The sequence below is a fragment of the Notamacropus eugenii genome, chromosome 5 (assembly GCF_028372415.1).
Source record: "Notamacropus eugenii isolate mMacEug1 chromosome 5, mMacEug1.pri_v2, whole genome shotgun sequence".
In the NCBI taxonomy this organism is placed as follows: Eukaryota; Metazoa; Chordata; class Mammalia; order Diprotodontia; family Macropodidae; genus Notamacropus; species Notamacropus eugenii.
In genome coordinates this window covers 154,167,208-154,183,024 of record NC_092876.1, presented here as the reverse complement: position 1 = coordinate 154,183,024, position 15,817 = coordinate 154,167,208, and the positions used below count along the sequence as shown (strand labels likewise).

The 15,817-nt window shown below is 35.7% G+C and overlaps 1 protein-coding gene across 12 annotated transcripts in view; it reads left to right on the top strand.

Moving 5' to 3' along the window:
• Positions 1 to 15,817, top strand: part of YAP1 (Yes1 associated transcriptional regulator) — a 148,950-nt gene that overhangs the window by 112,396 nt on the left and 20,737 nt on the right. For 3 of the 12 annotated variants that reach the window (XM_072611261.1, XM_072611268.1, XM_072611260.1), the window contains 2 exons: positions 9,936 to 10,117; positions 13,261 to 13,308. In XM_072611261.1, the coding sequence (XP_072467362.1) occupies positions 9,936 to 10,117; positions 13,261 to 13,308 (230 nt within the window). Of the gene's footprint in view, positions 1 to 9,935; positions 10,130 to 13,260; positions 13,309 to 15,817 lie in introns of all 12 variants that reach the window. The other 9 variants (XM_072611267.1, XM_072611259.1, XM_072611258.1 and 6 more) reach the window with 3 other exon arrangements.

Here is a 15,817-nt window from a genome sequence, read left to right as displayed (position 1 = left end):
ATTTTCCTTGAAGGAAAGGGAGTGGAGAGTGATCATTCAGTTTATGGGATAAAGTAACATTGTTTGGGAATAAATTAATTTTCCAAAATCATATTATTTCCCATCTGAACAAAGATATAAGGGCTTCAATTAAATCAAGAAAAATTTCGTTTCAGCAATTTATTTCTAAAAATTCATTTGCTAGAATAGGACTGGTAAATAGTTTCCAACTTAGAAGTAGCTAATCTTCTACTCAGCTCAGGATGAATAAATGTTTGTTATGTAATCATAAAATCACTTTTAGTTGTGTACCTCCATAGAGAAGAATGAAATAGTTAAAAGAATAAATTATGAGCATTAGATTCTTATAATTATATGCACAGTTGAGTTATTTATAAACACTCATGTATCTTTTGAAAAAAATTGTGAAAAATAATTAAAATCACTAGAGAGAATTTTAATTAAGTACTAGCTTACTTAAGCCAGTAAATGTGAGGGGCTTAAGGGGGTAGCCAGGTGGCACATTGGTTAGGGTGCCAGACCTGGAGTCAGGAAGACTCATCTTTGTGAGTTCAAATCTGGCCTCAGGCACTCACTAGTTGTGTGGCCCTAGGCAAGTTATTTGACCCTATTTGCCTGAGTTTTCTCCTCTGTAAAATAAACTGGAGAAGGAAATGGCAAACCACTCCAGTGTCTTTTCCAAGAAAAGCCCAAATGGAGTCATGAAGAGTCAAACATGACTGAAAGAACTGAACAAGTTGAGGTAGAGAACAGCAGTCACACACTACCTTTGATTTATTTTCATTTGACACATTTTTCAATGTTTGTTGCCTTCTTAGTGTGTATACATATATGTATGTATACATGAGAGAAAATATATACATGTGTACATATATACATATGTGAATATATATACAGATCTATCTTTATCTGTCTGTGTACAAACACACACACACACGCACACACACGAGAAAGCTCCACTCAGATTCTGTTCTGATGCCTCGTGGTGACTTAGAGCTGACGCTGCATTCTCAAAGACTATCTATAAGGTAGGGCATATCCAAATCAAACTGGAAAAGCTTAGAATGTGGTTATGATGATTACTGTGTTCCCTGTCACCTGAGGAGCCAGCTTACCTAATCGTTATGTTGGCCAGCACGTCATAAGTTTTTTTTAGCCATAGACTCTCCTAAAGATTACCTAATTAGGCACAGTTTGGGTGTACTATGTGCCAGTAGAGGAAGTGCCAACACTTTTGACATCTTAGTATCCTTTAGTATTTAAGGAGAAGTATATCTTTGAAAAATTGCTGAAAAAAACACTATATTGTCCTTTGTGGTGTCATCTTTCTACTGCTTCAGTGCTCCATGTATGATAAAAATGCATTAACTATAGGGCTTTCATGAATATGCAAAATAAATCCTTCATGCCCTCCTTTAAAGACGTTTTTATTTTAAGCTCTGTGAATGGATTATTTTTTGTTGGGGGAGTTTATTTTTGTTCTATTTTTTTGGCCATCTGACAAGGTAATTTGAGGATTTATTCAGCATATGTTTTTATAAACAAAACTGCAATATGCTGATTAAAAGCATTTTCCTAAATTTGGGATGGAGAACTCCACTGATATTTGCCATTATGAATGGCTATATAGAAGAAGAGTTTTTATCACAAGCAACTACTAAAGGAAGTCTTGTAGTAAATCCTCTGGAAAGTAAAGGCCTAGTGAATATCTTGTACTACACTGTAAAGTCCCCCCAGGACAAACCTTATTTTGGTAATAATAATAAAATGTTTTTTAACCACCAGTGATCTCTTAAACAACGGCTGTTCAGTAGATGTTCATTTCTTGTGAAGACAACATAAGGTTGTGGGCCGAGTACTGGACTCAGAGTCAAGAAGCGTGGGTTCAGATTCTAACTTAGACACTTACTAGTTATATGATCAGAGGCAAGCCACTTAACTTCCCCAAGCCTCAGTTTTTTTACTCTTCAAATTGGGAGCACTGGATTCTGTTGCCTCCAAGATCTCTTTAGCTCTAATATCAGATACAACAATGCATGGCTATACTTACATTTTCTCTACTCTATAATTATAGTGAAAATAAAATGGGCATCCCACCTCAGTAGGAGAATACCAACTCTAAAGCAAGATGTAGGTGATACAGTAAATTTAGAAATTTTGCAAGGGATTGGAAGTAGTAATCACAAAAGACCATTTTCAAAGTCATTGTTAATCTGTTTAATTTATTGTGAGTTTGCAATAATCAGTATCTTTTAAAAGTTAACTTAACCTGCCTTGAAGGTACTGCCCTAATTAACTCCTTTACCTGAACTTCCTAAAGTGGGCTTTAGTAGTTGTTTTTCAGGAGGGAGATCATCCCCCTCTGGAGAAATAGAACTGATAACTGGTTAGAACATGTTCTCCCCCTCACCTCATTTAGCAATCCCTGTGTTCTGGCCCAAAGTGCTTAATGAGGTGATGAGAAGAAAATGTTCCGTTCATCCATGTTACATTATTTGAAATTACTTCAACCATTAACAGGCTTCATCCGTGTCTCATTAGTTTAGCTGGTAATAGAAGAAGTAGGTTTCTAGATGGCTGTAAATAGTAGTAGTCAATATTTATTGGTAATATCTTTGAACTGTTGAAAAACTCGATACCTCATTCAGTAATTTGGGTAGGAAAACACAGAGGAGAGTAATAGATGACTTACCTACCTAATGCTTAATCTAGAACAAAATCTGTGAGTGTTAGAGTAGTTATGACTATCATCTTGATGTATTTTCTCTCGAGTTACTTCTTCCACAGATTCTAGATTCTTCCAGGAATGAGCTAGAATAGTTTTTTTTTTTAATGCCTGGTTTGTAGATGAAGCATGTAAGCATGATGGTTGCAATGCCAGTGGATCCTTTCTTTGTATTTTTGTACTAGCTTATAATGACTGAGAAAGAACAAGGGAAGTTCAAGTCCTCTCCGAGTTTTCCTCTCAAAATACCATTAAAAGAAAAGTAAACAATGAGCATTTCATACAAATGTTATTTAAAACTATGCTTAAAGGTGGCCGGCAGTCAGCCCTTGAATTTTTTTTGCATGATTAAAAGGGGATTTGATTGTTGCCAGAATGAACTATTTACAGTTATTCATAAGATCAATAAAAATATTATAAATTGTTCTTCACAGGCAGAGCTGGGGCTAGGGGTGGTAAGGTTGGATATAAAACACAGTTGACATTGGTGGGTGGCCGATACAATGAAGAACACTTTGGAATATGTTTTAGACATGGTCATCTTTTTTCATGCCAGAAAAATCTGTTTTCCATGGCATATAGTGAAAATTCAAGCCATAATAACCAGAGAGAATATAATTTTGAAATGTTAAGGTGGGAGAGTGGAAAGCTTGACGCACTGTTCAAACCTTGCTAGGAAGCAAAAAGATTTAGGACCTGGTGGATGTTCTTAATATAAATATTTAGGAATTATGAATTGAGTAAAAGAAATGCCACTAACTAGAAGGTGTTCTAGTTATCATTTTACGATTAAAACTATGATGCCTTGTTATCCTTCTAATGTATCTTTATTGCTGTATTCGCTTTGTGAACTACAGTGCCTACCTTTTTGAAATAGGTGTTCCTGTTTTAAATGTCAAAAAAATTTTTCAGCTATCCACTTTATAGTACATATCCTGTGGTATCATATACTTGTAGTGTTGTCGATTGGTGAAGTACACTGTAAGAGACGGCTGAATAAGTTGAAAGAGGACTGAATTTGAAGTTACAACTTGGTTTCAAATTTAACTCTACTAAAGGCTACTTACAACGAATTTACAGACCCTTTTTGATAAGCCAACACTACTCTACTCCCCATGGTTCTTTACCCACAGAATGGACACTAACATGACCCAAGGTACAGTGGAATAATGGACCTGACATCAAGAAGATGTGAGTTCAAATCCTGCCTCACACATACTTACTAGCTGTGGGTTCCTAGCAAGTCATTGAACCTCTTGTTCTTAATTTCCTCATCTGTAAAATTGGGGTGATGATAGCACCTTTCTCCCCATCTTACTGTGAGAATTAAATAAAATAATAATAAAAATTACTTTGTAAACTTCAAAGCACCACATAAATACTTAGCTATCCTCATCACTATCATGGAGATAGCTGGGCAGTGCAGTGGGTAGAACACTGGACCTGAAATCAGGAAGATCTAAGTTCAAATCCAGCCTCAGACACTTACTAGCTGTGTGAGTCTTTGTTTGCTTTAATTTTCTCATCTGTATAATGGGGACAACAATAACACACTGACCTCATAGGGTTGTTGCAAGGGTCAAATGAGATAATTGTGTAAATTATAAATATTGTCAGTATAAAATAATTACAAAGTACTTAGCATAGTGCCTGACACATAGTAGTCCTTTATAAATGTTAGCTATCATCATCATCACCATCATCATCTTAGTTGTTGGCTTATCAGAATAGTTCTACAGATGATCCAATAGCTCCGATTTTTTTAAAAAGCCATCTATTTTTATGTAATATGTTTACTACTTTATCAGCTAAGTATATTTGTAGGTAAAAGGAAGGGGGTAAAATGAAATTATTGTTTCTAAACCTCAGTTTTGAACAAATTAAGCTGTATCTCAATAGGCCTTAAGCAAATTTTGAACAAATAAAATAACAATTTTTCTTTTTGCCTTGCATCCTGTGAGACCTGCAACAGACTTAGTGTTATATATTTTGAGCAGTTCTGTTGTCTCTTTGTTGAAAATGGTAATTACAAAACGTGATGGGAAGTTCTTTAAAAGTTTGGTATGTGTAAAGGACCAGATCTCACAAACTTTTAAGTCTTCAAAAAGTTAGTTGAAATCTGTGGAAATACATTACAGTCTTCTTAACATTAAAAATTCAAATGCTTACAGTAAGCAGTCATACTTAGGGACAGACAGTGTTGACCCATTTTCCTGTTTGAGAGCCCTCTTATTTATTTTACATAACTGCCCAGTAGCTCATTTGCTAAGCCAACACAGCCAAAACAGGAGAGGCTGTGTCTTTAAGTAAAACTGAAACAGTTTCATAGCTCTAATATCACAAATACTGGTGTAGTTGGAAAACACAGATTTTAAACATTTCTGGCTCGTAGCTTCCCCTGAATATCATCATGCTTCTGAGGGTTTTTATGTTAAAAAGTATTTATAATAACTATAAAATAAGTATTTTAGTGGTTGAATTATAAAAGGAGAAAAGGATAATGCTGGTTTTTTTCCTAGTTGCCCTTTCCTTCCTCCCCCATCCCAAACAAAGCCTGTTTTGTTTCTGGCCTGCCTGTGAGGTCTTTCCTATGTACCCCATGTGGGTGCATAACCCTGTGTGCTGTTTAAATGCTCAACACACACAAAAAATAAAGGATGCCTCAAGAAACCGGTAAATCCTGGCTCCAAGAGACAAACAAGGTTTATTTTCCTTCAAATTAGTCGTCTGAAATGAGCTTTGAACTTGGATAGTTTATAGGATTATTTGAGTCCTATAGATAGAAGCATTTATAGTAAATGTAATTAAATGTGCACATATGTCATGACTAGCAGACTGCATTTCTTATTTGAGACAGATTTTGCTATTTTTTTCCCTCCTTGGCACACAGATGCTCCAAGACTTTTGATATGCATGTGCAAAATCACAAAGCATCTAGTTGAAATTTTCTATTCAAAGGTGGAATCCCTTCTGCAGCATCCTTCCAGTATGGCTAGCCACTGTTTAAAAACTTCCATTGATGGGAAGGTCGTTACCTTTTGAGGTAACCCTTGTAATGTTGGATAGCTCTAAATGAAACTCCTTCCCTATGTTAAGTTGAAATTTTGCCTCTTTGTCATCACCCATTGTCATTTCAACATGTGGAGGTACACATAATTATTGTTCTTCCACATGACAGCAATAATGTTTCCCTAAAATCTCCTTTCTTCAGGTTAAGCATCCTCAGTTTTCTCAGTCTTTCTTGATATAACATGTTTTCCATATGGAAGCCTTCCTAGTTGCCCTTCTTTTGACATGTTACAATTTATGAATAGACGTTTTAAAATATTGGGATTTATAAGCAAACATAGTACTCCAGATGTAATTTTACCAATGAAGTGGGTTATACCTCACAGTTGGAAACTTGATTATTAGTGTAGTTCAAGGTTATACTAGATTATACTATACTATACTATATTATACTATACTATACTATGTTACACTATACTTTGTTAGAAAAACGTCACTATTGGATGGAGTTTATAAGCAGGTAAATTTCAACTCAACTTAAGGAAGAATTCCATTACAGAGTTAACACCAAAATGGAAGTTATAGAGTGAGTACTCTACCACTGGAAGTATTCAAAGAGAAACTAAACCCATGAGGGATGTTTAGATGAAGTTATTGCCCTACATTGTTTCTGAAGTTTCTTTTAAACTCTTACAGTGAAATTATTCTTATTAAACTTGTGATCAAATAAATGAAATCAAAAGCCTAGGTATTTTTTTTCTTCTCCCATTCTGCAAATTGAACACTTCCTTTTTTATAAAAAAAAAAGCCTAATTATAAACTTTGTTAATATCACCTAGTTTAGTTTTCATGAGTATGCTTTCAGTGTCTCTATCCAACTCATTTATTAAAATGTTTATAGCTTCTAGCTAGGTTGGCAGCAGTCTGTTCATTAACATTCTTTATATGTGGTTGTTCAAATGGTCATGAATCGACCTAGCTATACAATCATCTAGTCCATATTTCTCCTCAAAAGTATCTTGTCCTTGTTTGCTCATGTCCAATTCTTCTTGAGCCCATTTGGGATTTTCTTGGCAAAGATATTGGAGTGGTTTGCCATTTTCTTCTCCAGCTTGTTTTACAGATGAGGAAACTGAGACAGGCAAGGGTAAGTGACTCAGGGGTGTGTGGGGTGTTCAAGGAAGACCATCACCTCTGATGTGATGGTTTGCTGAGCCCTTTTCAGGACTACTTAGCCACCTTTAGTATCTATGTGTCGCCCAACTCTCTCACCTGTGGTTTCAGGAAGCTAAAGCATGTGCAGCAGCCACATCTCAAAACCATCTTGGCAAATTGGCTAAACCAGGTTATGGGTAACTGATAGGTCTTAAACCTGTTGATGAGTTAAGGGGATGGCTATTCAAAGCATGTGAAGACTTCCCTCGGTAGAATGGGTAGATACATGAGAACAGTTTGTTCCAGTGGCCACAATGGTGACCAAGGCGGGTGCTGTGGAGTGCTTAGAAGATTGGTTAGAGTCAGAGACACCAAGATCATCTCCTGCATCCTGGGCCTTTGCCAGTTGTCCCGACTTTTATCTTGCCACTGAACTTTGATGACTCTCGAAGAGAGAATGAGGCTGATGACTTTGCGCAACTCTGCCTCACTTACATTCAGTTCATGCACAAGACATCATCCTGTGATGTCACTGGTCTTTTTTGAAAATGAAGGGCAAACACTGTCTTGTCCTCAGGGATAGTGTGAAAGACTTGAAGTACCTTTCTGAATTTAAGATATTTAAGATGAAGCATTCTTCTAATCTAACAATTTAGAGAGAGAGAGAAAGATTAATTTGGCATGATTTATATATAATGAACTTAGGCAAGCACTTTATAAGCAATTGCTAACTATTTACAAATCATCTTTTTTAACAAAAATGTCAAAGTTTTGATAGTAGTTAACTTCAAGAATACTTTTCTTTTCCCAAGACTTTAGCTGCCTTTTCTCTTTCAACCTTTTAGGAAATAGTTTCAAAGCAAAAATTCCAAGCTGTTACCAATATTATGAAAGAATGCTCCAAATCACTAAAAAGAATAAAAATATAAATAAAAACAACTATGAGATTTTTATCTCATACCAATTAGACTGTCAAAGATGACAATAAAAAGAAAATGATAATCATCAAAGGGAATGTTGGAAGACAAGCAGAAATACACTGTTGGTAGAGCTCTGAGAAATGGTATTTCCAGCTATTCTGGAAAGCAACTTGGAACTATATCCCCAGTCACTTAACTATGCATACCCTTTGAAACGGCTGTACCACTTCTAGGTTTATATCCTAAAGAGATCAAGTTAAAGGAGAAGAGCCTTTATGTTAAAATATGTATATGTGTATACTCACATTTGGGTATAAATATTTGTAGCAGTACTTTTTGTAGTAGCAAAGAACTAGAAAGCTCCCTTCTATTGGAATGGTTCAGTAGATTATAGTATATGAAAATAATGAAAGAGATAGAGAAATAATGGTAAGAATGTATGAACCGATGGTAAAATGAACAGAACTAGTGTGAAATGAATAAAACTAGGTGAACAATTTATAAAAGGACTATAACATTGTTTTATTTTTTAAAAAAATCTTTGAAAAACTGAAGAAATTGTGATCAGTGCAATGGCTATCCACAATACCAGAGGACCAAGTGTGCTATTTACCTCCTGGCTGAGGTGATTGATGGGATGAGATCTTGCAGAATAAGATACACATTTTTAGATGTGGCTGATATGTGGATTTGTGTTATATGAGAGGGTTTATTTGAGGCAAGGAAGGAGTTTTTTGTTGATTTTTAAAAATTTAGATGAGTTTTGAAAAATGGTATGTTTTCCCAACTTATATTGCTCCTCTCTGTCTCCTGTAAGGAACGGTTCACCTTTTTAAAATCTTTTCACTGTTTCATAAGTGAGCTTTTTTTTTTTTTTTTCATTCTCAGTAGTATCTTTATTTTTGTATTGTTTTTTCATCTGTTGTAAATATTTTCAAAGAAATAATGTACAGTTCTGTCAGTTACTGTCTAACAGACTCTAAGAAATTTTTTAAAAACCCATTAATTTCATATAAAGAAGAGAATAATTATATCTCAATGTAATACCTATTTAATTAATGCATACAAAATTCTGAATAATGGTTTGTGAGCTTGTATCATGAATCAAGCATTTTCAATTCTATACAAGTATTTACTAATACTTTTTAATGGTACTACAGTTCAATCTCCCCTTACTATGTACAGTTGACGCTTTTGTGTAGTAATTGTTTTTAAATTGGGTTTTTTAAATGAATCATAATTTTATGAAAATTATGCCATTTGGAAACTTGGAATACAATTTTATTTTATTTTGATAAAGTGTACCTTTAAGATTTATTAGTCATTTCATAGATTTCTCCATATTTCACAAATATTCTTTGTATTTATCACTCCTCATGCCAGTATATAGTACTGTTATTCTCATTTACCACAATCTAGCCATTTCCTAACTTCTGGATATTTAAGTTTTTTCTCATATGTAACACTGATTTATATATGCATAAAAACTACATACTGTTATATTTATATTCAATGCAGCTGTAAACTTGGTACAAATAGTTCCGTGTACCCCCAGTTATTTTGGGGGGTTATATTCTTCAATTACTACAGGAAGAGTATGACTGGTTTTGTGTCTTCTGTTATGAGGCAGCTTCATTTTAATCTATATGTATTTTTTAATAACTTTCTTTGTGTTTATGTGAACATTCCCACCAGTTTTTCTAAATTAGATTTAGAAAAACTGAGATAAAATATGTTAAATAGTAATTAAACTTCATCTTGTCAGAAAGAGGAGGAGTGGTTTGAGAGAGAGATCTTATGTGAAAAAAGTAAACTTATCATTCTTCTTTGGGTCCTTCATAGGATAAAACCTCAGGGTGTTTATTGGAGTCACAGGGAAATCATTGGCAGAGAGGGCTAATGCGGTATAAGAATTAGCACTCAGTTCCACTGAGTCAATGTTGTAATGAATGGTATGTATGTCATTTTATTATGGGCTTGCATCAGTAACAAATTCCACTGGATTTTCCATCTGACTAGTTCTGCTACCAGAAATCTTACCCCTACTACCACTTTTGATTAAAACATTCCTTTTCCTTTCTCTAGTTAGACTTTTCAGGATTGCTCTTTTATTCCTTCCTTTCCAGCTATGAACCAGAGAATCAGTCAAAGCGCTCCTGTGAAGCAGCCTCCCCCGCTGGCTCCCCAGAGTCCCCAAGGAGGCGTAATGGGTGGAGGTAGTTCCAATCAGCAGCAACAGATGAGACTGCAACAGTTACAGATGGAAAAAGAGAGACTTCGACTAAAGCATCAAGAACTGCTTCGGCAGGTGAGGCCACAGGTTAGAAACCAGTCTTCCCCTTTTTTATCCTCCGTTTCTGGTGTTGGGCATGGTTAGCTTTTCGCAGCTATGAGTAATGCTTGCATCTGTTATGGAGAGAGTGTGCTCCCTTCTCTCCTTCATTCTTTACTGACTTCTTTTTTTGGACAGGATAGATGGGCCACTTAGTCCGGTGGCCATCTGTGCCATGCTGGTGGCCAGGAGCTCATCATCTTAGAGTGTCTCACAAGACTTGCTTTCTTGAGTCCAGGTGGCATATGAGTATTGCTCCATCTCTGAAGACTGAATAGAAAGCTTAAGACCACGAAGAAGCAGAATCTGTCTCCCCAAGTGAATTGATCATGCGATGGCAGAAGTACCTATTCCTCCATAATTGATAGGCACACCATCTTAAATATCACAGTCTCTACTACTCACCATTATTGAGATTGGGGGAATAGATTTTCGTTAAAGAACAATATAATTTATGTTATATGTCTAATGCCAGAAGATTCCAGAGTGCCTTCAAATTGTTTTCCCTCTAGAAGCACAAGGCAGCAGAGAGCATGGAATTATTCTCTTCCACTCTTATCACTTTTCTTTCAGAAAGTGGCATTGGGCCTTGTAACAATAAGCATGCCAACATACATGGGGGGGGGGGCCTGCTATCACACATTCTTAGATCTGCGTTCATAAAAGGAAGGGCAACTTTTGAGGGGTTAACAATCTCCTTTAACCAAGCACCTAATTCAGGGGAATCAGCACCCTGAACTTCAAAGAAAATACAGAGAAATCAAAAGTCAACAGACATGGCATCCTCTACCTGATCATCAACAAACAAGTCCAACTGTCTGACTATAGTTACCATAGAGGGAAGCACCCACATCTGGGACATTTTCAGGAGTGGGGGTTCCTTAAGCGACTTCCCAGAGTCCAAACACTTCTAGTCAGTAAACCCCCAAAGTAAAACCTCAATTCAGAGTATTTATACCTTTTTTTTTAGAGCCAAAGAGCTTCACAACCCTTGAGAACCAGTGCCTCATTAACTAAAGCCCTGGACCTTCCCACAAATCTTTCCTAATCAAACTCCCCTTAATGGGCAGTCCCATTAATGGGTGGGGAAGGTCTTTAATCACATTAAAATAGTTAACAATACAAATACATATACTGTTTCTACTTTTCTGTGGTACATTTCTGTACTTTATTCCTAGTAAAGACTCTTGATTAATAAAGCAAGAATCAGTCAGAGGCACTTGATTATGCTAAAACAAAAACAGCAAAGGATCCTATTTTGCTTGCCATCGCAGGCCTTTACTGTCCACAAGAAAAGAAAGACTCTCCTCAAAATGTGTTAAACTGCTGCCTTTTTATTATCTTATTATACAGGCTAAGAATTTGTAAACTTTGCCCATTTGTCCTATTCTCCTTTTATAAAATACACCGATAATTTTTACAATGCATTGTTAGTATCAATAGAAATACACTCTGACCTCACACAGTGATATCTTGTTTGGGGAGTCCATGATGCTGAACTACTTTATAAGTGAATTTAACTTAAAAGATTTTTTTTTTACACTGTAGGAACAGTGTTGACTTAAGAGCCAAGACAGACTCACCTTAGATGGAATTCTCCTTTAGGGAAAACACAGTATTAGTGTGTTTCTAGTGTAGCAGGCACATGATTAACAGAATGGGAAACTTTATGACAACATCTGATGTCAGGAAATACTTTGAGGGGAATGTTTCTCCATCTGTTGTTAATAGGGTAGAAGGAGGAAGCAAGTTAACAAGATTAAATATCACTCTTAAGTGTGATTTTCTGTCAGTACTCTAGAGAAAAAACTTTTCAACTAAATGATGGCTATGATATTTTACGAGGTAGTGCCACCAAGCTTATAATTATCTTTTTATGATGGAGGAAGTAATTCATTATCATATAATTCATTTTTCATTTCCATTCATCTCATTCCAATTTTCATTGGTTATTTTTCATTTTGTAGTTCCTGGGTGCTGGAGAGTAAATAAATATATAAAAATAAATATCAGAAGATATTTATTAAAAACCTGTTATGTGAAATATACTGTTTGAACCATTGTTGCAAGACTGAGTTCTTTGAAAAGCAAAAGCCATAGAAGTCAAGTAAGATCCCAGTTCTTGAGAAAGTATCAGTGTTTTAATATGTTCTTTTGAAAATTCTATTAATGCTTTCCTTTCTAGATAACTTTTAGGGGATAAAATTGGCTGTCTGTCTTCTTTCTGTCAATAATATGTTAGCCTGGTTCTTATGTGGGAAAATATTGCTGTTATAAATGCCTATCTTTTAGAATATCTTTCTTTACCTTATTCTTTGTGCTGTTACTGTGGGTGTTGGGTCCTGGAAAAACAAGTTTCATTTCCTTAAAGGTAACACCTTTATTTTCTTCATTTTCACCTTCTATGTTAAATCCTCAGGGAGTGTGTGGAGGAGGAAGAGGGAATATAGTCACTATTTCCTCATACTAATAGTCTATTTGTAGGATGTTTTTAAGTCATCTGATAAAGTCTTCAAAACATTTCTGCGAACTTTTTTCATTAAAATATCTATGATGCTTTTTATTCTCCTTCAGCGGCTATTTAAAAAGCAAAATCTCAGCAATATGAAATCAGGCAGGATGGTGTTGTAGATAGGGCATTGGACTTGGAGTCAGAAAGACCTAAGTTCAAATTCTACTACAGCCACTTACTAGTTACATGACCTTGGGCAAGTCACTTAATCATTCTGTGCCTCAGTTTCTCATTGGTAAAGTGAGTCAGTTGACTTGAAGACCTTCATGGTCCGTTCCAGCCCTAGATCTATGATTCTATGATCATGGCAACTTTAGGGGGAAGAAAACCCATAAAAATATTACCAAATGGCAGTTTTGTTCTTGTACCTAATGATCACAGGCAAGTTTTTTTTTCCCCTGTCCTTTCCTCAAATGCTATAAAAACTTTTTAGTTTTCATAATATGGTGGCTCCATTGGCTTTACCTCCCTCAATCTGTCTCCTCTTGGGCTATCATGGGAATTCTGTGCTATGGAGATGTGACTGGATGGTGTTTGTTAAGTCAGCCTGCACAGCCAAACCATGTGGCTTAAAGTAATTTTTATCCATCTTATTTTTTACTCTTAGGCATTGCGGAATGTCAATCCCAGCACAGCAAATTCTCCAAAACGTCAGGTAGGCTCTTAACTGATGTTTTAGCATAAGAAAAAAATAAGGTATTAAATTAAAATAGCCAAGAGAGAAAGCTTATGCTCAGTGTAGCCATCCTCAGGGAAAATTAGCAGCATTAACATACCCATGAGCCACCGTTCTGCAGCTTAATGGATCTGTTAGCAGAGTGCCATGGTCTTTTTATTTAAAAATCTTCCATTTTGACTGATCTTCCATTTTGACTTTTAGAGAAGATAGTTGTTCCAACTTTCTAATATTTTATTTTTATTTCACATTGTGCTTAGTCCCATAGTGTACTTATGTAATTTTTTAAAGTTATATTCTAAAATTCTTAATAATTACTTTTTTAAAATGTTAATTTAAGAGTTTCTAAAGACCAGCAAGAAACAACACAGCCTGCTATCTTGGGAAGACTAATCTGCTAGGTTTTTCTTTTCCTAGTTTTTTTGTCCTTTTAAGTTTTTCTCCAAAGTAAGTTTATTTTTCCATCACTTACATACCAGTCTACCTTCTGACCTTCTTCCTCATCTCTAAAGATGCATTTAGAAGGATGATTGCATATAAATATGAATGGTGTTCATGGGAAAGGAGAAATCTTTTGAGAGTCTATTCCCAAAGAAGGACTAATGATTGGAAAATAGGACAGAAAATGTCTATTTTGTCAGTATTTGGGACTGAATTCACAAGGCTCATTTGAAGGAAACAAATTGTTAAATCAGGAAGAGGAAATTGGAGGGGCAGGAGGAATGATGATTCTTTTCAAGTATCTGAAATGACTGGCATGGAAAAAGAGTTAGACTTGGTCTTTTGGACCCAAAAGGGTAGGGCTAGAAGCAACAAGTAGAAATTGCAAAGAGGCTGTGTGAGTATCCATAAAAGGAAAATAATCCAAAGATAACTATCCCATCGTGGGCCCCAGAGCTGCCTGGAAAGGAGCAGGTAGTGAGTATTTGCACTGATAAAGAGGAAGGTTCTTATTCACTGCCTAGAGACCACTCATCTGGGCTGTTGTAAAGGAGATTTTCTTTCAGGTTTAAAATCAATCAGATGATTTCTGAGGCATCTTGCTACTCTGAAAGTCTGTGCAGTTCTGTGAATCTTGGTAACTATCTTATCACAGCCTAGAAATGAAGTTACATGTCCCAGAAATGTATGTTTATTACTAAAGAAAGGCCTTAATCATCAGATATCGAAATTGAATTTTGCATATCTCAAATAAACTATTTACAGATGAACTATTTTCAACTCTCTAAAATGTAAAGAATCATTTTCGCGTATTTTCCCCACAGACTTTGAGGAGACTGAGATTATAAGAGTTGTGAATTCCAAGAGGTTTTCAGGTACAAAGTCCATTCCTGAGCATTTATCAAGTTAGAGAAGTGAAGTGGAGAGAATGGGTAATTCCTAATTACTACATGCTGAAAATTTAGTGGCATGAGCTGTGTTTGATTTACTAGAAACAATAATAGTATTGTCAACTCTGTTTATGAGTGTGTATAAGTGCTTTAAAAATATGCTGTGTTCATCATAGGTATTTATAGTCTGCTTTTCCTAATCCTGATGGTCTTCCAGAGAACCTCTTAAATTGACATTCCTGTATCTAGGATGGAGGACCTTGGACCTAGAGCTAGAAGGGGCCTCAGAGGACATCTAATCCAACCCCCTCCTTTTGCAGTCAAGGAAACTGAGCCCCAGAGTAGTTAAATAACTTCTCCAAGATCATATTGGTAGTAATTTTCAGAGGTGAAATTTGAGTGTAAATCCTCCAATTCAGAGGTCAGTGCTCTTTTCATTGTACCATGTTGCTGTCTTAAATGTAGCATTTAATCTTTTAATGCTTATTTTTTTTTAAACTGTGATTTTTTAAAAATAAATTTTTTAGTTTTACATGAGAAGCAACATGGTTAAAGAAGTAACCTCAGAATGAAGAGGCAGTGGGTATAATTTCCACTACAGGTATATATTTATTGGTTGTGTCCCTGGGCAAGTTTCTTTACCGTACCTATAAAACTCTTAATTTCAAAATAGATTCATTTCTTAGGAATTTTCTCACTATGTGTTTCCTGTTCAAATGAAATCACAAGTCCAGCCATCATTAGAGGCAACATAGTATGTAGTGGATGTCTGGCTTTAGATTCAGGAAGACCTAGGTCCAAGACCTGCCTCTGACACGTATCAGCCATGTCAGTATAGGCAAATCACTTAACTCTTAGAAGCAAGAGATGTTGCAGTGATGGAATTGTTAGGCTGTGGCATTTGATTTCGATATAAGGTAAGGGAGAAGTCAAAAATGGTACCATTGACAGAAAGAGGGAAGTTGGAATTAAAAGTATATTGAGGAAGAAATTCATTTAAATTCAATATCTGACTATATCTTCAAGAATAAGGTAGTGAACTCAACTTTGGACATGTTGCAGCTGAAGTGCAGAGAGAGATTCTGGTCTGAATCTCAGGAGAGAGAAAAAGAAGTCAGGGCTGGGTGTATTGAAGAGGTGGCATTTGGAAACTGTGG